Genomic DNA, 20,707 nt, shown 5'->3' with positions numbered 1-20,707 from the left:
AAAAAAAAAAAAAAAGAACTTATCAAACTCAACACCCAAAGAACAAATAATCCAATCAAGAAATGGGCAGAAGACATGAACAGATATTTCTCCAAAGAAGACATACAAATGGCCAACAGACACATGAAAAAATGCTCAACATCATTCAGCATCAGGGAAATACAAATCAAAACCTCAATGAGATACCACCTCACACCAGTCAGAATGGCTAAAATTAACAAGTCAGGAAATGAGAGATGTTGGCGGGGATGCAGAGAAAGGGGAACCCTCCTACACTGTTGGTGGGAGTGCAAGCTGGTGCCGCCACTCTGGAAAACAGTATGGATGTTCCTCAAAAAGTTGAAAGTAGAGCTACCCTATGACTCAGCAATTGCACTACTTGGGTTTTTACCCCAAAGATACAAACGTAGTGATCTGAAGGGGTACCTGCACCCCAATGTTTATAGCAGCAATGTCCACAATAGCCAAACTATGTAAAGAGCCCAGGTGTCTTTCAACAGATGAATGGATAAAGAAGATGTGGTTTCTGTATACCATGGAATACTACTCAGCCATCAAAAAAAAAAAAAAAAGAAATCTTGCCATTTGCAATGACATGGATGGAACTACAGGGTATTATGCTAAGCGAAATAAGTCAATCAGAGAAAGACAGTTATATGATCTCCCTCATGTGGGATTTAAGAAACAAAAGGGAGGATCATAGGGGAAGAGAGGAAAAAATGAAACGACGAAATCAGAGAGGGAGACAAACCGTAAGAGACTCTTGATCATGGGAAGTGGACTGAGCGTTGCTGGAGGGGAGGGGGTTGGGGGATGGGATAACTGGGTGATGGGCATTAAGGAGGGCACATGATGTAATGAGCACTGGGTACTATATAAGACCGATGAATCACTGAACCCTACCTTTGACAATAATAATGTTATGTGTTAATTAGTTGAATTTAAATAAAAATTTTAAAACTATAAAAAAACAAGAGTAGCGACAAATACTACCCATGGTAATGTTTAAGAAAAATGGCTCTATTAAGGCAGGAAGATCAGCAAGGAAGAAGACTGCAGAAATAGGTAGGCTGAGGGTTTCACAAATGAGACCTCTTGTGGAACATGGTTTGGGTCCATTGACTTTCTGAATGACAGCCAAGTAGGCCCCACCACTATAGAATTAATGTTTTGCATAAAAGGAGAGGTAATCCCTAGGGCAGTAGGAGTCCAGACTATAAAATACTTGGGTAAAAAGTGGTTACCTTGTACTGAATGGGGGAAAAGAAGCTTCCAGGGGCAGTGGTGGAAGGTGTCTGTGGGGTGGCAGGCAGGAGGAGTTGGACAGCCCACACGTCTCAGCCCTCCTCCTTTTACATTTGTAGGTTGTCTCCAAACACCATGGTGACCCCCCACAAGAAGAGCATGCTAGGAAATGGGAACTACGATGTGAACGTCATTATGGCGGCACTTCAAACCAAAGGCTATGAAGCTGTCTGGTGGGACAAGCGCAGGTAATCTTGACTTGATGAGAACAGGCACCCGGGCCCGGGCCCAGGAGGTGTTCCCGCTGAGAACCTTGGGGAGTTGACGCCTTTTCTCTTCTGCAGGGATGTCAGTGCCATTGCTCTCACGAACGTCATGGGCTTCATCATGAATCTGCCCTCCAGCCTGTGCTGGGGTCCACTGAAGTTGCCTCTCAAAAGGCAGCACTGGATCTGTGTTCGAGAGGTGGGAGGTGCCTACTACAACCTCGACTCCAAACTGAAGATGCCCGAGTGGATTGGAGGCGAGAGCGAGCTCAGGTACCTGTTGTGAATGGGCCGGGCTCCTTCCTTTGGTGCGTTAGGGAAGTTGAGCCCATCTTTGGTTATTTGACGAAGGAGATGAAATCCCTAGCGACTTGGATCCTCTCCCCGCCCTGCTTAGAATCATGGTCTCAGACTTGAAAGACCTGTATCTTTGATGGCCCCTGAGGATGTGAAGTCCCTTTGGTAGAGAAGTTCCAGCAGCCAGAATGCTGGCCGCCTGGTCTGGTAGGACCAGCATCGTAACATTCTCTATGCGTAGACAAATGGGATGGTACAGCTGCCAGTTCAGAACGAAGACAGACATTTAGACCAGAAAGGGCTAAGTTTCTCTGAGACCAAAGAAGAAACTTTTTTTTTTTTTTAACAATGACAAGGCCCTTACTTGAGTACTTTGGGCTGGCTCTGTTCCTCGCAGAACTAGATGCTGTCGGCAGTTATAGGAGGATGAATGAAAATTCAGGTTGGCAATGAGCTGGACAGGTTGAAGGGGTTGCCAGATGTGGAACCCTGCAAGAACAGATCCCTCCGAGAGTGTCTTTAGGACTGCCAAGGGCGTAAATGATGAGGTCACTGGGGAGCACGCGGCCCCGAGGCTGGAGTTTGCAGTTTTACCAGCATTTCATTTTCTCTCATCTACCCTTTGTTCCCATAGGAAATTTCTCAAACATCACTTGCGAGGAAAGAACTGTGAACTCCTGCTGGTGGTGCCAGAAGAGGTGGAGGCCCGTCAGAGTTGGAGGGCTGACGTGTAATGCAGTTCTACCCAACCTTCCCTCCCCTCGGCCCCCCAAGTCCTCTGTCATGTGTTGTGGCCTATCCAGCGGGTCTGCCCTTGCCACTCCCCCAAACATCTCATTGGGTTTCCCCTCCGATTTGACAGTGCAATAGGACAGATGTGTGGACGGTTACAAGAACCACCACCCAGCGTTACTCATTCCTGGGACAGGAAGGTAGGAGCTCTGTGTGCTTAGGGCGGAGCTGTGGAAGACCCTTGTTTTCTTTGAGAGAGGAGGAAGAAAGGTGGGTCCGATCTTACTTTCCCCATGCCTACGAGGACTTGACAGAGGCTCTGCTGGAGCACACTGCTGCTGTGACTCACCTGGAGATGCTGCCTCCACTTCCCCTTTCCTGGCAACCAGTGGGTCTGAAGACATGCACAGCCCATGTGACTGGCTTGACGGACCCAGAGCATAACGGCCTCTCAGGAAACCATCTCCCAAACCCCAGCAGTGGTACAGCATGCCATCTCCAACCCTTAATGCCACCCATTACCCCCATTTTGAGGGTGGTTTATGGCCATCCTTGGAGTTTTCTAATGAAACATTCTCTAGTATTCCATGCCGGGTGGTTGACTCCTGCAATATTCTAGTGTGCCAGGGTGAGCTAGATACCTAAGAGGACATGGCAGAAGGCAGACTGGGGCAGGCACAGATAGCCTGTCGGCCTCACTCCATCATTGTCCCTGCCACTTCACTACATTGATTTCAGAGGCTCTGGGGCACAAGACAGGCCAGAGGGCAGTTTTTCCAGTTGACACACTCCGGCAAAATCAGGAAACAAGTCTGCTTTCGATATCAAATTCCACTAGTTTGAGAAACAGTTGAGTGAGGAAAAGTATTGTGAAGATAAGCTACTCAGAGAGTAAGAGCGGCTAGAATTGGTAGAAGTCCTAGGCTCGGAGTCACTATAGTGACAAGAATCAGAACCCTCAAGTAGGGTGTTTACGTGCATTATGTTATAGGACCTGGATTTGTCATCTTTAGTTTCCTTTACAAATCAACGAGAATTGATCTACCCCCTACCTCTTTAAATAGTTGTAGGCCACTTTTCTCCCGTAACTTTGGAAAACAAGAGAAGGAAGGGAAGTATCCTACCACACTGTCACCAAAGTGGTTGTGGTTGCCTCAAGACAGGTGGATAGACAGCCTGTCTACCCCTTACAGTTCGGTGGTCTTGGCGGGTCTGAGAGCTGCCCCACTGGCCAGACGTCTCTCCAGCAGCAAAGCCAGCCTGGGGCTTGCATGTCAAGCCTGAGCAAGCTTAACAGGATGAAGCTGAGGCTTTCTCCCCACTGTGACTGGAGTGCATGTTTACACCAGCACTTTTTCTGCACATGTATCTTCAATCCAACAAGGCCGTTTTTTATGCTGAGTAACAGGCCACCAAGCGGCTACTGCATCACACCCTCTCAGCAACTGGCTGCAGTCTCTTCTGCACCATTTTCCACACCAGACCTGCTTGGCACCACAGGGAGCTCTTTACCCCTGCACAATGACATTCCAACCACCACCAGCCAGAAGTTACAGCCAACCTGATTGTCACAAGCAGGACCTTGGGTCCATGGGCACTGTCAGTGATAGTAAGCCATCTCCTGGGAGGACAGGGAACTCCTCTCCACCAGTCTGCTTGGGCCTGTGCAAATGGCACTTCAGAGGAGTCCCTGTGCACTTGGAGTCCATGAGCCAATGGGATATGCAAAGACGCTTAAACATTTCAGGGCTGGTTTCTCTGTTCATATCCAATTTTGGTGCTTAGGAACAGGGACCCATGCTGATGCCCAAGGGCAAAAAGCCCCACTTCCTTTAAGGAAGGGGGCAGGCCTGACCCTGATGCCCAATAAGGGGCAACCCTAGGCTTTTTGTTTTTCTTGCTTTTATTCCTTTTTTTTGTTGTTGGCCTTGTGCTGGGTTTGTTTACAAAAGATGTATTTTGTTTAACCAAATATTAAAAATGGAAAACTCCATACATAAATCTCATCTGTCTGCCTGAATTCTGTAATTACGTATGTGGAGGGGGAAAAAAGTAAACTTTAGTCTAACAGTGCTTTAGAAGAAAAACTCACTACCATTCTAAACCATTTTTTAGACCTATTTTGTGCTTTGGTCAAACCTCTCAAGCCTCAAAAATCCAGACAAGATATTCACTAAGTCGGATTTGGTTCAAAAGCCTGAGACATTTTTCAGTTCAAGAACTAGGCTCAACAGTCTGAGGAATGCTAATCTTAAGTACAGGTTTTCTTTACCAGCCCTGACAGGTGACCAGTGTTTTTCTCTGGTTAACAAGGTCAAGATCACATAGCAGAGGCCGTACTGGATCCAGCATTTCCTATGCAGTCTGGTAGATGACTTAACCTTTCTGTGGCTGTTTCCTCCTCTGTAAAATCGGAATAGTACTACACCCTAAACTGTATAGTATTATTCTGATAAATATGATACACATAAAAGGCTCACTACTGTTAATAGCACAGTGCTAATAAAAATTTGTTAAATGGAAAAACCGCAAAGTTCAAAGACAAGGCTACAGTTGGATTCATAATCAGCTCATCTCAGCAATTAGTTTTAAAAGAACAAACCAAAAAAGTTCTATTTGCCACCCTTCCCTCCCTAGACCAGAAATCAGTATTATGTTATTCCCTATAAATCCTTTATGTCACTGTAGATTGTGCAAGTACACGGACCTAGTCCTTTGTTGGTGGATCTGAAAATGATTGCCTGAATTCAGGGCAAAGATTACTATTAAGAGGTTCTTGGCCAGAAATAAACATCTTTTTCACTTTGGGAAGTTTAACTAACTTGGACCTGAGGGGTCAAACAGTGTTAAATGGCGGTGGCTAGCTGAGCTGAGAGGAAATGTGAGGGGCAGTCTAAAGTGATTTCGAGTTGTGTATCACAAGTACATAGATGACACTTTCCATTGGAATCGTTTTTAATATTTAAATACAAAAAGTGAGCACTTACTTTTTTTTTTTTTAGACAGACACACAGGTCTCTCATAGCCAAAATGGGCAGAGGAAATGAGCTCCTACTCTGTCCATCCTATGGTTGAAACTGCTGCCCGGCCCTCCCTCCTTTCCAACATAGGAATTCACAGTGGCTGTGTTACACTACGGTTGTAATGCATTGTGTATTTCATATCGTGTGCATGTCCCTTCCCAACATCTCCATGCTTAAAAACAAAAATGGTCAGGGGTACATCCTTCCCAGTGGCATCAGTTCCTATGTCACAATGGGATAGTGAGATCTTCCGGTCATGAGTGACTTAGTGAAAGGGGTGGGATGGCCAGAGCTGGAGTAACCGTCTGCATTCCTGAACTCGTATCAGAGTGAGAAGAGAAGAAATGGGACAGCGTGGAGGGCACGGTTGCAAGTTGGGAGTCTCCGTGAGACACTGGGGAGAACTGTCCCCACCAGGTTTAGATAGATCAATGTGCCAAAGTTTAAAAAAAAAAAAAAAAAAATCCAAATAATCAGCAGTTCAAACACTATTGAATTTGCAAACTTGTCCCACCGAGACAAGTCATATAGCAGTAGCAATCTAGATCTTTCCAGGAAGTGAAGGTAGAGCCCCTGGCATTCCTCCTGAGAGCCCTGTGTTAGGCCCTAGAAGTATCTGGAAAAGAAAAGGAGGGGTATAAGGCATCACACAAGCCTAGGGATCACATTTCCACTTAACTGACTGGGCCGACAAGGTCTACACAAACTGCTGAGCACAGTCAGGTACCTAAAAAAGCATGGGCTGGAGCCCAATCTCTACCCACAAGTAACTGCTGGTCTCTGCAGGTGCTGGGAAATCAACAACTTGCCTCTCCACCACTGGCAACAGGCCCAGGGGCTGGGCTCACCTGCCGCTGCTGCAGTTGCTGTTGCTGCTCCATTTGCAACTTCTCAGTCTCAAAGACAACAGGAAGAACCAGGATCATGAAGGAAGTCGTCCCAATCCACAAGGCTGCCCTGGAAAACCTGCAGAGGGAGTGTGAGCATGAAAGCGAGACACAAAAACGGGCCCGCTTCACCAAGGAACCAGTAACCAAACCTCTCACGCGCCCATGTTTTTGACAGGCGTGTTTCTACCCAACCCTTGCACCATACTCCTACCAGAAACAGGACGAGCAGTTCTGCCGGCCGTTTATCTCGTGCCAGCAGTTCCAACATTCTCCTGAGTTCTTACAAAGCTACTTATACAGCATATTAATTACCTCACATAATGCGAAACGATCCTCCCAACAACCCCGACCCGTAAGAACTGCCACTTTAGGGAAAGGAAATGGAGACCAAGAAAGGTTAAGGTACCCACCAGCCCAAGGTCACTCAGTGGTCTAGGTGGCGGGCCAACTCCCGTTTGCTACTTCCAAATCCCATGCTCATTCGCGGCACTTCAGTCACCCCAGGCACGCCCCAATGTCTTTGCCCTCGTCCCTTACCTGTACATTTTCTGAGCCACAAAGAGGGAGAGATCAAAAGTCGCTCCAGCCGCGGACCGGACCCTCTCTGGGAACATCTCCGTCAGACCCCACAGTCTCTCCGACAGGGTCTCATCTAGCTGTGGTGGAGGCGGCGCGGGTCTTGACCGAAGCAACGGCAACCACCCCCTGGGGCTAGGGCACCCTGCCGCGGCCCAGTGGGGGCCCTAACCCCGCCTCCCGGAGAAGACACCTCCCCCCGACCTCTCCGGGCTCCGCGACGCGCCTTCGTCCGAATCCCGCAGCACGCGGAGCTCACACCCCCGAGCCGGTCGCTCCCCGCCCGTAACTTCGCACCCCGCCCCACACCGCAGGGCCCCAGTACCTCCTCGTCGTCTTCCTCCTCCAGCTCCTCCTCAGTCTTCTCGGAATCGCCTTTCGGAAGCAATTCGTCCGGGGACAGAGGCGCCCCAGGACCGCCGGCGGCGGCGGCGGCGGCGGCGGCGGCCATGGCTGCAGGGAGACACCGGAAGCGGAAGAGAGGAGGCAAGTGCAGCATCTCTGGCGGACAGAGGTGCTCTTCCGGGAGCTGGAGGCTGAAGTGCTGCGGAAGAACGACGCCTTCTGGCCGGCGGACTTCGGCTTTCTGCCAAGTAAGAAACACCTGGGAAATTTGATCCCGGTACAGAGTCGCGGTGCTTCCGCGGTAGTCATTCTCTTCGGTTTAGGGTGGGCCCAGAAATCTGCATTTAATAAGCTCCCAGGGGCCACACTGAGACAAACACTAATCCAGTCTCATTTCCCCGAGGGGTGTGTTATTTGGTAGGAGTTAGATATTTGGAGGTTTATTGGTCTTTTGGGAAAAGGTCAAGTGAACAGTGCCAATGTACTAAGACAAAGGCAAGAATTAGCACTTATATACTTGAGTACCAGGCATTGTGTGTCTGTGTACTAATTTAATCGTCACAGCAACCCACTGAGGTATGTACTATCATCCCTGGTCTAGAAATAAGGAAGTTGAGGCACAGTACAGGGGTGTGTGGCAAGTCCTTCTGAAGGATATAGTTCTTTTTTTTTTTTAATTTATTTTTTTATTTTATATTTTTTAAATTATGTTCAATTAGCCAACATACAGTACATCATTAGTTTTTGATGTAGTGTTCAACGACTCATTAGTTGCGTATAATACCCAGTGCTCATCCCATCATGTGCCCTCCTTAATACCCATCACCCGGTTACCCCATACCCCACCCCCTCCCTTCTATAACCCTCAGTTTGGTTCCCGGAGTCCAGAGTCTCTCATGAAGGATATATTTCTAGAAGTAAGTTTGCCGGCCAAAAAGTATGAACATTTAGTACTTTGCTTGATATTAGATAATTGCCCTCGAAATTATATCATATACTTTAATAATTGTAAATGGAAGTGTCCTTTTCCCCACACTGTCCCCAGCATTAGGTATTAGCCATATTTTAATTTTTTACCTTGATGGATTAAATGCTTCTTTTTATAATGTGTCACACAAGTTCTTTTTTTATTTTATTTATTTGAGAGAGAGAGCGCACAAGTAGGGGTGGGGGCAGAGGGAGAGGGAGAAGCAGGCTCCTTGCTGAGCGGGGAGCACATCACAGGCCTCTACCCCAGTACCCTGAGATCTTTTTTTTTTTAAGATTTTGTTTATTTATTTGACAGAGAGAGACACAGCGAGAGAGGGAACACAAGCAGGGGGAGCAGGAGAGGGAGAAGCAGGCTTCCGCGGAGCAGGGAGCCCTATGCTGGGCTCGATCCCAGGACCCTGAAATCATGACTTGAGCGGAAGACAGATGCCCAACCGACTGAGCCACCCAGGTGCCCCTCACACAAGTTCTTAATACAAGGGTTATTTGATAAACACTTTGGCCAGCTGACCATGGAATCAGAGAATCTAAGGACTGAACAGTCCACGTCTCTATCTGATGCAGGACCATGTCCTTCATCCTGTGCTTACATAAGGAGGGGCAGGTATGTTTGCACTTCCTCCTGTAGCAGTCCTTGGTCCTTTTCAGCTCCAAACAGGGCAGCACTGACCATAGAAAGTTTTTATGTTGGGACGCCTGGATGGCTCAGTTGGTTGCGCGGCTGCCTTTGGCTCAGGTCATGATCCCAGGGTCCTGGGATCAAGTCCTGCATCTGGCTTCCTGCTCAGCAGGGAGACCGCTTCTCCCTCTGCCCGCTGCTCCCCTTGCTTGTATACACTTGTGCTCGCTCTCTCTCTCTCTGACAAATAAATAAAATCTTAAAAAAAAAAAAAGTTTTTATGTCTCAAAACGGTGCTTACTGTATTATTCCATTACATAAAGTTCAAAAACCGGCAAAACCAATCTATGGTGTGGATTAGTGATTCCCTTTGAATACCTCAGAGGGGATAATATTTGGTAAGGAGCAGGGCGCCTGGGTGGCTCAGTCGTTAAGCGTCTGCCTTTGGCTCAGGTCATGATCCCAGGGTCCTGGGATCGAGCCCCACGTCGGGCTCCCCGCTCCGCGGGAAGCCTGCTTCTCCCTCCCCTGCTCCCCCTGCTTGTGTTCCCTCTCTCACTGTGTCTCTCTCTGTCAAATAAATAAATAAAATCTTAAAAAAAAAAAGAATAAAAGAACTTTCAATAATTCTATCACTGAGGAGGGATAAAAAAAGGGGGGAGAATCATGCAGTACAGAGTATTAAAAGCCTTGGGAGAGATGCTAAGTGTTCATTTAATTGTTTTGCAGGAACTCAAGGTTTCCTCCTGAAGCCAACTGGAACCAGTCAGGACACTGACCTCCCTTCCCTTAGAGCCCAACAAAATGCAGTTAACCCTCCCTTACTTCATAACTTCCTTTATCTAATTTTGAGTCACGTAACTCCTCTCCCCTTTACTCAGACCCTTTTCCACTTGTTAAAAATCCCTGGCTCTCCTGCTTCAGGGAGGCGAACTTGAGGCTTGTCTTCCTGGCTCCTCATTTGGCTGCAAGAATAAACTCTTGCCTTGCTGCACCCTTGAGGTCTGTTTCAATGATCAGCTTTACTGCGCATCGGGCACTTGAACTTGGGTTTGGTTACAAAATGGGGATGTACAGAGTTTCAACTTTACAAGTTGAAGCATCTGGAGATGGATGGTGGTGATGGGTGCACATCATTATGAATGTATTTGGTACCACTGAACTAATTATAAATGGTGAAAATGGTAAATTTTATGTCATGTGTATTCTGCCACGATAGAAAAAAATTTAAATTAAAAACAAATAGAAAATGAAAACCACTGGGGGAAAAGAGGGGGGAAGAGGAGCCTCAAGAGGTTCAAGGAGGAGCTGCTGGAGAGGAAGAAGGGAAATTGGAGAAGAGTGGCTTCACTGAAGGTTTCAAGGAGAAATGCCGAGAGGCAGCAGAGAAGACGCAAGGCAAGAATGATGCCCGGCCAGGAGGCACTGTGGAAGGGTAAGGAGACAAATAAAGGTGCTAACAAGTGAGTGTGGATGCCCCAGGCAGGTGCACAGCTAACTTTGCCATTTGGATGGAGATGGGGTGTTCTGGAACCCCAGCCTCTGGCTCTTCTCCTACCCATCCCGCGTGTCCATGATTTCACCTTTCCTGTTTCTGTCCTGTCAGAATTTGAAATTGGTGATACAGCAGTTCTTGATATGGGTCAGTGGGCAGGCACAGATCCCTTTGACAATCTTAGAAAAGCTGTAAGGCCCTCCCATAAAAAACACACATTAGCCTGTATCTGCACAATTGTGCAGGTGGATCCCCTTGCGAGGCCTGTAGGACTCCCTCCCTGACGCCCCCAGAGCTTCCGTGCAGCTCCACCATAACAGTGCCCCGTAACTTGACCCGCAGTGCAGAAATTCCCAAAATTGTTGTAGTTCACAAGAGATAACGTCAATTAGATAGCACTATTTACTTGGGTGGCCCATCTGTAGCAGATTTGGCTCATAAAGTCTTTGAAGGAGGAAGAATTTTAACCAGAACCTGAAGGATGTATCTGACTAGAAAGGTAAGAACTTGAAAGTAGGGGTGCCTGGGTGGCTCAGTTGTTAAGCATCTGCCTTCCGCTCAGATCATGATCCCAGGGTCCTCGGATCGAGCCCCACATCGGGCTCCCTGCTCCGTGGGAAGCCTGCTTCTCCCTCTCCCACTCCCCCTGCTTGTGTTCCCTCTCTTGCTCTGTCTCTGTCAAATAAATAAAATCTTTAAAAAAAAAAAAAAAGAACTTGAAAGTAGATAGCATCTCCCCGGGAAAAACACAAAGGTTGTGGTGGTGAGATGTAGCCACCTTCCTCTTTTCCTCATATCCATCAGCAAACACAAATTGATCGGGGCACCTGGATGGTTGTCACTTGAGCCTCTGATTCTTTTTTTTTTTTCTTTAAAGATTTTATTTATTTATTTGACAGAGAGACACAGCGAGAGAGGAAACACAAGCAGGGGGAGTGGGAGAGGGAGAAGCAGGCTTCCCGCAGAGCAGGGAGCCCGATGCGGGGCTCGATCCCAGGACCCTGGGATCATGACCCGAGCCAAAGGCAGACGCTTAACGACTGAGCCACCCAGGCGCCCTGAGCCTCTGATTCTTGATTTCAGCCCAAGTAATGATCTCAGGGTCATGAGATCGAGTCCCGCGTTGGGAGTCTGCTGGAGGTTCTCTCCCCTCTCCCTCTGCCCCTCCCTGCTGTACACTCTCTAAAATAAATAAATCTTTAAAAAAAATTGATCATAGCACTCCTCTGCTCAAACTCACCGACAGCTTATTTCCCTTATCACTCAAAATAGAAGTCCTTCTTTACTGCAGAACTGTCCCACGTAATGGCTCCAGGGCTCTCTGGTGGCAGGGTGATGCAGGGACCCACATCACTGTGACAACCAAACCTGCCCCTCATGATTCCCAGGGTTTTGGTCCAGGCTCCACCCCTTCCAGTTGTGTCACCTTGAGGGAGCTCGTTTCTTCATCTAAAAGCAGGGGACGATAACAAACCTGAATTCTGTGAGATTCAACAATAGGTGTCTGGCATCGAAGGCACTCAATAAATGGTTGCTCCTGATGTGGGGCCAGGAATAAGCCAACTCTCAACTGCTGCCATTAGCTGGAGCATTTACATCCTGTTTACATTTGTATCCTCCGATTTCTTCTGAGTTCTTCTCTCCTATATCAGAAGGTAAGCTTATGGGGTGGAGCCTCTATCCATCTCCCCTAGAGCTGGTCCATTAGAGGCTGTTCCCTACCAGCTCCTCCCTTTCACCAGGAGCTGGGAGTCAGCAGACTCACACTTCTGTATGATCCTGGACGCGCTTCTGAACTTCCTGGAACCTGGTTCCTTACCTCTGAGGACACATGCTGCCAGTCCCCCATTCACAGGGCTAAGCTGCAGGAGACAAGAGTAGGAGGGCAAGGTGCTGAGGTCTGTTCCACACAAGTCACAGGCTTTCAGAAACTGCTGACCATCGTAGCCATCACCAGGCTAAAGCTCTGGGCTCTGTCCCCATCTCAGTGCCCTCCCCCTTAACTTTGGGAGCTGGGTTCCCTCTTACTGACTCCCTCCTCCAGCCACAGCAGCTTGGCTCACACAGACTTAGGCGCAAATTCCCTCTCTAGGAATGCAGGCCCCCACCCCGACCACTCGACAAGACTGCCCGACGACTCGGTCCCTGTCAGGTCCAGGCTAGTCCCAAATCTCTGAAGGACAGCAGAGAAATGTGGGCAGAGAGACTGTTCTGTTTCCAGTCAGCCTCGGCGGATGCCCAGGAAGCTGGAATACTTCTCCTGCAGGGGTGACATTTCCCCACAACTTAAAAACTCTGTCTCTGGACAGCCAAACAGAAGCTTAGACTCCAGGGTCCACTGACTTCTTTAAGAACTGCTACTTTCTCAGTCACTTTGGCCACAGACAGATTATATACCATCATTTAATTTTGAGAAACTAAACAGGAAAGTAGCACAAAAATAGAGTGTTGCCGTGGAAGGCTGGGGCTCGCCACTGAGAAGCTGAAGCCAGAAGAGTGGGGTGGATTCGGCGAACAAGTATTCTTTAAAGGACAGAGAGAGTAGCCCGGGGGGGGGGGGCGGGCAGAGAACCAGGAGGGCTGTTCATCGGAGGCCCCCAACACAGAGCTGTTTAGAAGTGCTCCTGCCACACCCCAAACACCAGCGTGAGCGGTGAGGCAATGAAGTCCAGCTGCTTCAGCCAGCGGCATCAGTCCAGCGAGGCGGAACCTGGGAAGGCACATTCGTACATGAAGTGACCACTGGCAGCCCCCCAGGGCTCGTTCCTGCTCACCGCCCTGGCCCGGGGTCCTGGTTTCTGCCAGCAATGGTGTACCTTCCTGTTGCCAACCTGAGGGGGGCCTTTCGCCCCATTATATGACCCTCTCTCCCAGTACCTAATCCCCTAGTTAGGCTACAAAACACCCTCAGCCACATCCCACTCCTCTGGTTGGTGGACTTCTCCTAATGAATGTCCTTTTCTCCTAACGAGTATCTTCAGGGGCTCATTTCCTCCTGCGGCTGACACTCTTCAGCTCCTCCAATTCCTTCTCCATTAAGTGGGACTCGGCGGTGGTCTCGGACAGCTGAAATGAAGGCAGGAGACTGTAAGAAAGCAGGACCCTGGGCACCTGGGTGGCTCAGTCGTTCAGCGTCTGCCTTGGGCTCAGGTCATGATCCCAGAGTCCTGGGATCGAGTCCCACATCGGGCTCCCTGCTCGGTGGGAAGCCTGCTTCTCCCTCTCCCACTCCCCCTGCGTGTGCTCCCTCTCTTGCTGTGTCTCTCTCTGTCAAATAAATAAATAAAATCTTTAAAAAAAAGAAAGAAAGAAAGCAGGACCCTTCTGGGCTGTGTCATGTTCGCAAGGGCAGCTCCATGCACTGGGGAAAGACCCCCCAGCCTCTCTCTCACACCACCGATGCCCTCCACCGAGGGAACCCCTTGGGGAACCCCCAGGGCCTCCAGTACATAAAGAACAGCCACGATCCACCCTCGCAACAGTCTGGTCACCTAGGATTGCTCGGCACTCGCTGCCTTAAAGACAGCGGGCCTCAGGATGAAAAAGGCAGACAATGGGCCATCCTAAGGCTAAAGAATTAGGGTCTGAATTGTTTCTGAGCCGTAGCTCACATAATGGTGATTAGGGGAAAAAATCCTTGAAAAAGAATGCCACTTTCCTCATTAGGATCTTTCAATGGACTTTAGAGTAGAAAGTGGAAGATACTCAGGACAGGGACAGAAACTTTACTCCCCAAAGTAGAGGTCAGCTTACTGCGGGGGGGAAAAAGCTACACTTCTGAGCAATGCTTTATTCCAAGTGCTTTACTTGGACTATTAACTCAGTTATGAGGCAGATCCTCTTTTGGTGCCTATTTCACTGATGAAGACACTAAGTTTCGACACATGGAGCCGTGAAGTAACTGGCTGAAGTCACAAAACCAGTGGCGGCGCTGCACAAGGAACCAGGCGGGTTGGCTCCCCAACGCGTGACAGCAAGGGCTCTCCTGTGTCCCAGTCTCCTCTCACCTGCAGCCCCAGGCCCAGCCGCCCGCTGGGTCTTTCGCAGCCACAAGGAACCGAGAGCAGCACAGAGCGTGCTCCTCAGCAGGTCTGGGCCCGCGTGATAAGGGACACCTCCAAGCCATGGGCAGACGGTCCTTCTTCCTGGAATGCCTTCATCCCATCCTCCATTCCTCCCTTTATCCTTCCACATTCAGCTCAAGTATCCCTTCCTCCGACACCCTCCTGACTCGACAGAATGACTTGTTCTCCCTCCTGTGCTGACACCCGGCCCAATGCAGACTCCAACCGTTGCCCTCACCATGAGGCCCTGTCGCTGTGTGTGCCTACTGCCCACCTCCCTGCTAGACTGTGAGCCCTTGAGAGCAGGGGCGCTGTCTGATCTGGATCTTTAGATTCAAAGCACCGTACCCGGGCTTGGATGGAATGACTCGCGATGGAGCCTCCCCACAAGAAAAGCCTAGGCAGGGACACCTGGGTAGCTCAGGTGGTTAAGCGTCTGCCTTCGGCTCAGGTCATGATCCCAGAGTCCTGGGATCGAGCCCCGCATCGGGCTCCCTGCTCAGCGGGAGGCCTGCTTCTCCCTCTCCGGCTCCCCCTGCTTGTGTTCCCTCTCTTGCTGTCTCTCTGTCAAATAAATAAATAAAATCTTAAAAAAAAAAAAAAAAAAAAGCCTAGGCGTCCCTTCCCATTGCCCTCCTCACCATGTCCAGCAGGATGTCCACCTTTAGCCGCAAGAGATTGTTCTCTTCCTCCAACTGCTGGTTCCGCCTGCGGAGGCGCTGGGCCTCCCTCCTGTCCACACCGCCACTAATCCCCGCCTCTGGGGGAAGGACAGAATGGGCAGTTACACGGGGGCTTTTGCTTCCACGCTCTCCGTGGACACCACGGCAGGAGATCAGCCCACCTGCTATCCACTGGCCATTTTCAAACTTCAGGCTTTGTCCCGCCAGGTTCATGGTGGGGGTTCCGTAGTCGAGGCCCAGCTCCACCTCCCGGGTTGACCGATCCAGCTGTGGACGAGACAGTCCCACTAACTGTGTGACCCCGGCAACTCATTTCCTTCCTCTAATCATCACCGAGCACATTTTCTCACTTTTGTTCAAAGTCAGAAAATCAAATAAGGTACAACAAAAACTTTTACACTATAAGAAGAAACCTCCTACTTTATTATACATGTTTTCCAAAAAAACTATATATGCTGAAATTTGAATTATTTGACATCTGCTGGGCACTTCACATCTTTTTTTTTTTTTTTAAGATTTTATTTATTTGACAGAGAGAGACACAGCGAGAGAGGGAACACAAGCAGGGGGAGTGGGAGAGGGAGAAGCAGGCTTCCCGCCAAGCAGGGAGCCTGATGCGGGGCTCGATCCCAGGACCCCGGGATCATGACCTGAGCCGAAGGCAGACGCTTAACAACTGAGCCACCCAGGCGCCCCCAGTTTAAGAAATCTTACTACAAATTTTTAATAAAGTAGAAAATCCTTTTTAGAGGTAATAAGCCCCTCCGTTATCCGTTGCTTACCATGGAGCTCCACAGGTCATGGAAAAGGCGTGAAATGCTAACTCCCAATCCGTAGTTGTAGCTGGTCTGTAATGGGTTTGAGTTTCTACAACTCACTCAGCAGCCACGGGGCACCGGGCCTAGGACTGGGCGTTCCGGGATGAGCGCAACCAGCCCTGCGCTCTAGGAGCCGCATCTGGAGATCCAACACACCCTTGAATGCCATTAATGGTGGCAAAACATCATCCTTTGAGAAGGAATTTGATTCTCAGACACAATTAAAATCAATTCCTGGCCAGGTCTTGGGAATAAAGTGAAAGGTAGCTAAATAATACCATTTGGAGCCAAAAATCATCCTGCGACTGACCATCTTACTAGGTTCTTGAACATGCTCTGATGATGACTTCCAAACAGGAGTTAAAAATGGTTTTTTGTGGGGGGTGCCTGGGTGGCTCAGTCGGTTAAGCGTCTGCCTTCAGCTCAGGTCATGATCCCAGGGTCCTGGGATCGAGTCCCACGTCAGGCTCCCTGCTCAGCAGGGCAGTCTGCTTCTCCCTCTCCCTCTGCCCCTGCTTGTGTACTCTCTCTCTCTTGCTCACTCTCTCAAATAAATAAATAAAATCTTAAAAAAAAAAATTTTTTTAAGTTTACTTATTTAAGTAATCTCTATACCCAACATGGGGCTCAAACTCATGACCGCAAGATCAAGAGTTGCATGCTTTTCTGACTGAGCCAGCCAGGTGCCCGAGGAGTTAAAAATGTCTTTAGCAATAGCAATAATATGAATTAGAAGGATGTCCTCCTTACAAGGATGCCTCTGGAGAACCAAACTTTCCATCAGAGACCAGGCTTGATGCTCCAGTCCCTGCACACTGGGATGGGCCCCAGCAGTGATACTCACATTATGCAGGCTGGAGAGAGAAGCGGACTTCCGAGGGGGCGTCTTCTTGGGACTGAACGTATTCCCAAAGAGAGGCATCTTGGACCTGATGAAGGAAAGGTCGATGCTCCCTTCTCCTACCGTCAGAAAAAGTCACAGATACAAACAGATGGGTCAGTGACCTTACGCCACCGTCCTCAAATCATGAAAACATATATCTTACCACGTGGCTCTTAACAATCCTGGTGATGGTGCACATGTGTTGAGAGCTCACTAGGGAGAATGCTCAATGAACCCCTTGCATGAAACACCTCAATTCTCACAACCATGCTTTGTTTACTCCCCTTGTTATCCCCACTGAACAGATGAGGTTTAGAAAGACTAAGGTCCTAAGTGGTCACTAGAATTTCAGTGCAGGACTGTGGGGCTCTACAGTTTAGTCACCACAGGCAAATGCCTAACTTGCCTGTTTCAAGTTTTGTCATGAGGTGACATCACCAGATTTACAGTCTAGCACAAGGAATGCAATCTTGCTCGTTCCTGGACGCTCGTGAGAATCACATGTAGGGCAAGAGCCCCTGCACAGACTCCATTTTTTATTTTTATTTTTTTTAAGATTTTATTTATTTGACAGAGAGAGACACAGCAAGAGAGGGAGCACACGCAGGGGGAGTGGGAGAGGGAAAAGCAGGCTTCTTGCCGAGCAGGGAGCCCGATGTGGGACTCGATCCCAGGACCCTGGGACCATGACCTGAGCTGAAGGCAGACGCTTAACGACTGAGCCATCCAGGCGCCCCACAGAATCCATGAGAATGGTGTCCCTCACTCAGTCCTATGTCAGAAGGCCACCTGTCCTGTGTGGCAGGTGAGGTGTCCAGTGGAAGGAGGAGGCCCACCACATGGCAGGGCTGACAACACCGCACATTTGCTTTCAGCACATTGCAACCTACTGCAATTCACACAGGCCCAGTGAAGTGGATTTACTGACACTGCCCCTTTTGGGGGTGGGGAGGTGGGGTAAATATTTTTGTATATTTATGTGTAACACAGAAAAGTATACAGATTGTAAATGTATGGCTTCATGAATTTTTACTACACACACACACCGCCCCGACTCCTGTGTAGCCACCCTCCAGATCAGGACACAGAACATTTCATCACCCTGCCTACCTCGCCCAGCAGCTTTATATCCAGGGATTCATGCACTATGTCTTCTTCTGTGTTTGTTTTTTTTCACTTGATATCATGTTTGTGAGACTTGTCTGTGTTCTGTGTAGTTAGAGTTTGTTCATTCACATTGCAGTAAAATATTCTGAGTAAGTGGACATTTGGATTGTTTTGTTTTTGTCAATTAGAAACAGTAATGCTAAGAACATACGTGGACATGTACTTCTGTACACGTAAGTATACTTCTCTGATTCTATACCCGGGGGTGGAATTGTGGAGTTGTCGAGTATTCATATATTCAGCTGTAGTAGATACTGCTAATGGTTTTCCAAAGTGGTTGAGCCAATTTATATGTCCTACCAACAGTGTATGAACTTTTGAACTTTGGGCATTTCCTATCTTTTTCATTTTATCTATTCTGGTAGTTGTGTAGTTGTACTGCATTGAGTGCTTAAATTGCTTTTCCCCAATAAGTAATTAAATGGAGCACCTTTTCATATACTCATCGGACATTCAGATACTCTCTTTTGTGACATGCTTGTTCAAGTCTTTTGCCACTTTTCTACTGGGCTTTCTACCATTCTCTTATTGATTTGTAATGGCTCTCTCTATATACTGACTATAAGTCCTTTATTGTAGAGAGAGAATACTGAAAATATATTCTCCCAATCTGGGACTTGTCTTCCTGCTTTCTTATTGGCTTCTTTTTGATTAAAGAAGTTCTTAACTTTAATGGAATCTATCAATTTATTTATTTATTTTTTATTTTATTTTTTTTTAAGATTTATTTATTTATTTATTTGACAGGGCGACACATAGCGAGAGAGGGAACACAAGCAGGGGGAGTGGGAGAGGGAGAAGCAGGCTTCCCGGTGAGCAGGGAGCCCGATGCGGGGCTGGATCCCAGGACCCCGGGATCATGACCTGAGCAAAAGGCAGACGCTTAACGACTGAGCCACCCAGGCACCCCTCTATCAATTTTATTTAATGATTAGTGTTTTGTATCCTACTTAAGAAATTTTTGCCTAGGGTGCCTGGGTGGCTCAGTTGGTTAAGCGACTGCCTTCGGCTCAGGTCATGATCCTGGAGTCCTGGGATTGAGTCCCACATGGGGCTCCCCCTTCTCTGTGGGGAGTCTGCTTCTCCCTCTGCCTCTGCCTGCCACTACCCCTGCTTGTGCTCATTCTCTCTCTCTCTGTCAAATGAATAAATAAAATCTTTAAAAAAAAAAAAAAGAAATTTTTGCCTACTCCAAGGTCATATTCTTTTTTTTATTTTACCATTCCAAGGTCATATTTTCATATATATAACCTTCTGCAAATTTTATTGTTTTAGCTTTCACATTTAGGACTATGATTCATCTGGAATTAATTTTTGTACAAGGTGTGAGACAGAGGTCAAGGTTCATTTCTTCCCAGATATTACCCAATTTTAATTTATAATACACAAATAGTTTAAAAAGATTCCTTCTAAGAAACTGTAGACTGAAAATAACCATAACAAAAGCACAAATGAACAGAAGGAAACAGAGCTCTTGATTTTCCTACTCCTACATATAAAATCTTCCTCCGCCACATTATGAGATAAAAAGAGTAATGAATTGTGTGCCTGGGTGGCCCAGTCAGGTAAGCATCTGCCTTCAGCTCAGGTCATGATCTCAGGGTCGGGGGATCAAGCCTGGCATCAGGCTCCCTGCTCAGCAGGGAGTCTGCTTCTCCCTCTGCCCCTCCCCCTACTTGTGCGTGTGCAAGCACCCTCTCTCTCTCTCAAATAAATAAAATCCTAAAAAAGACCAAAACAGTAATGAATTAATCACATCTGACAAAAAGCTGGCCATAAAAAGAGAGAACTTCTCAAGACCATGTGAAACAAGGTTTATATCAACTATCATTAAAAGATAACTCATTGTATGAATCCATCACAATTACGAAGACATGCCCTCAATGAGAACGTGACGAAAAACTGTGCTGTTTTCAGTGATGTAGAAATTAATGTCACTAAGATTAATGATAAAAGTCTAGAAGGTTCTTTGAAGGTATTACTATATAATACAGAAGTTCATGTCTGTATGATTTATAAATAAATAAAAATAAAGATATTTGGAGGAGGTGTACTCATGAGAGTTTCATTGGTAGGTGTGTATTTATAATTAAAAACAGCAGTAGATCCACCACCTAGGGGATGGCGTTTGAGCCTGGGCACAATATGAGTACTTGGACAAAGCAGAATGCTTCCAGCTTGGTGGTGGATGGGACAGCAGTGGGGACCAAGATGCTGAGATTGAAGCTGCGCTACCATGTCATCCAAACCAGTGGAAGGCTCTGGCATTGTTTCTCTGGAGAAAAGTAAAAGGGTGGAAGAGGGAAGACAATTAATCTGATGTCTGTAGAGGGCAGAACAAGAGTGAAACGAGAATATCTGGGAAGAAATTGTTTAACTCCAAAAAGAAAAGAGCACAGTAACATAAACTAGTATCACTTTCTGCCTAGCCACCATGGGTTGGGCCCAATGCTGAGCACACTTCATACATTTCTTTTATTCCTTGCCGCAACCCCATTAGGTAGGTGTTTTCCTATCCATATCAGAGGTGAGAAGACTAGGGCGTGGATGGGGCGCCTGGGTGGCTCAGTTGGTTAAGCGACTGCCTTCGGCTCAGGTCATGATCCTGGAGTCC

General features: G+C 47.8%; 3 protein-coding genes and 1 long non-coding RNA gene across 14 annotated transcripts in view; 2 read left to right on the top strand and 2 right to left on the bottom strand.

The window, feature by feature from the left end:
- JOSD1 (Josephin domain containing 1) overlaps positions 1-4,541 on the top strand; it is an 18,285-nt gene extending 13,744 nt beyond the window's left edge. For all 4 annotated transcript variants that reach the window (XM_081822487.1, XM_081822486.1, XM_081822485.1 and 1 more), the window contains 3 exons: positions 1,365-1,493; positions 1,590-1,784; positions 2,443-4,541. In XM_081822487.1, the coding sequence (XP_081678613.1) occupies positions 1,365-1,493; positions 1,590-1,784; positions 2,443-2,542 (424 nt within the window). In that variant the 3' untranslated portion in view covers positions 2,543-4,541. The remainder of the gene's footprint in view (positions 1-1,364; positions 1,494-1,589; positions 1,785-2,442) is intronic.
- A 936-nt stretch (positions 4,542-5,477) lies between these two features.
- Positions 5,478-7,692, bottom strand: TOMM22 (translocase of outer mitochondrial membrane 22). The gene is made up of 4 exons (XM_006747417.3): positions 7,355-7,692; positions 6,991-7,109; positions 6,412-6,529; positions 5,478-6,179 (listed from the first exon to the last, which is right to left on the bottom strand). The coding sequence occupies exons 1-4, from the start codon at positions 7,526-7,528 to the stop codon at positions 6,105-6,107; spliced, it is 486 nt and encodes a 161-aa protein (XP_006747480.2). The 5' UTR covers positions 7,529-7,692; the 3' UTR covers positions 5,478-6,104.
- LOC115937023 (uncharacterized) lies at positions 7,483-9,984 on the top strand. The gene is made up of 2 exons (XR_004072365.2): positions 7,483-7,622; positions 9,713-9,984. It is a non-coding gene; the product is annotated as an uncharacterized LOC115937023 (long non-coding RNA).
- A 2,883-nt stretch (positions 9,985-12,867) lies between these two features.
- The window catches only part of CBY1 (chibby 1, beta catenin antagonist), an 11,542-nt gene continuing 3,702 nt past the window's right edge, over positions 12,868-20,707 (bottom strand). For 2 of the 8 annotated variants that reach the window (XM_031018281.2, XM_081822490.1), the window contains exons 2-5: positions 16,888-17,003; positions 15,387-15,492; positions 15,184-15,302; positions 12,868-13,544 (exon numbers count right to left, since the gene is read on the bottom strand). In XM_031018281.2, the coding sequence (XP_030874141.1) occupies positions 13,464-13,544; positions 15,184-15,302; positions 15,387-15,492; positions 16,888-16,965 (384 nt within the window). In that variant the 5' untranslated portion in view covers positions 16,966-17,003 and the 3' untranslated portion in view covers positions 12,868-13,463. Of the gene's footprint in view, positions 13,545-15,183; positions 15,303-15,386; positions 15,493-16,887; positions 17,008-17,089; positions 17,536-20,707 lie in introns of those variants that run through there. The other 6 variants (XM_081822491.1, XM_081822492.1, XM_081822493.1 and 3 more) reach the window with 5 other exon arrangements.

The sequence above is a fragment of the Leptonychotes weddellii genome, chromosome 5, assembly GCF_054177405.1.
Source record: "Leptonychotes weddellii isolate Sample4059 chromosome 5, ASM5417740v2, whole genome shotgun sequence".
NCBI lineage: Eukaryota > Metazoa > Chordata > Mammalia > Carnivora > Phocidae > Leptonychotes > Leptonychotes weddellii.
The sequence above is the reverse complement of the archived record's forward strand: the minus strand, read 5'-3'. Positions and strand labels throughout refer to the sequence as shown.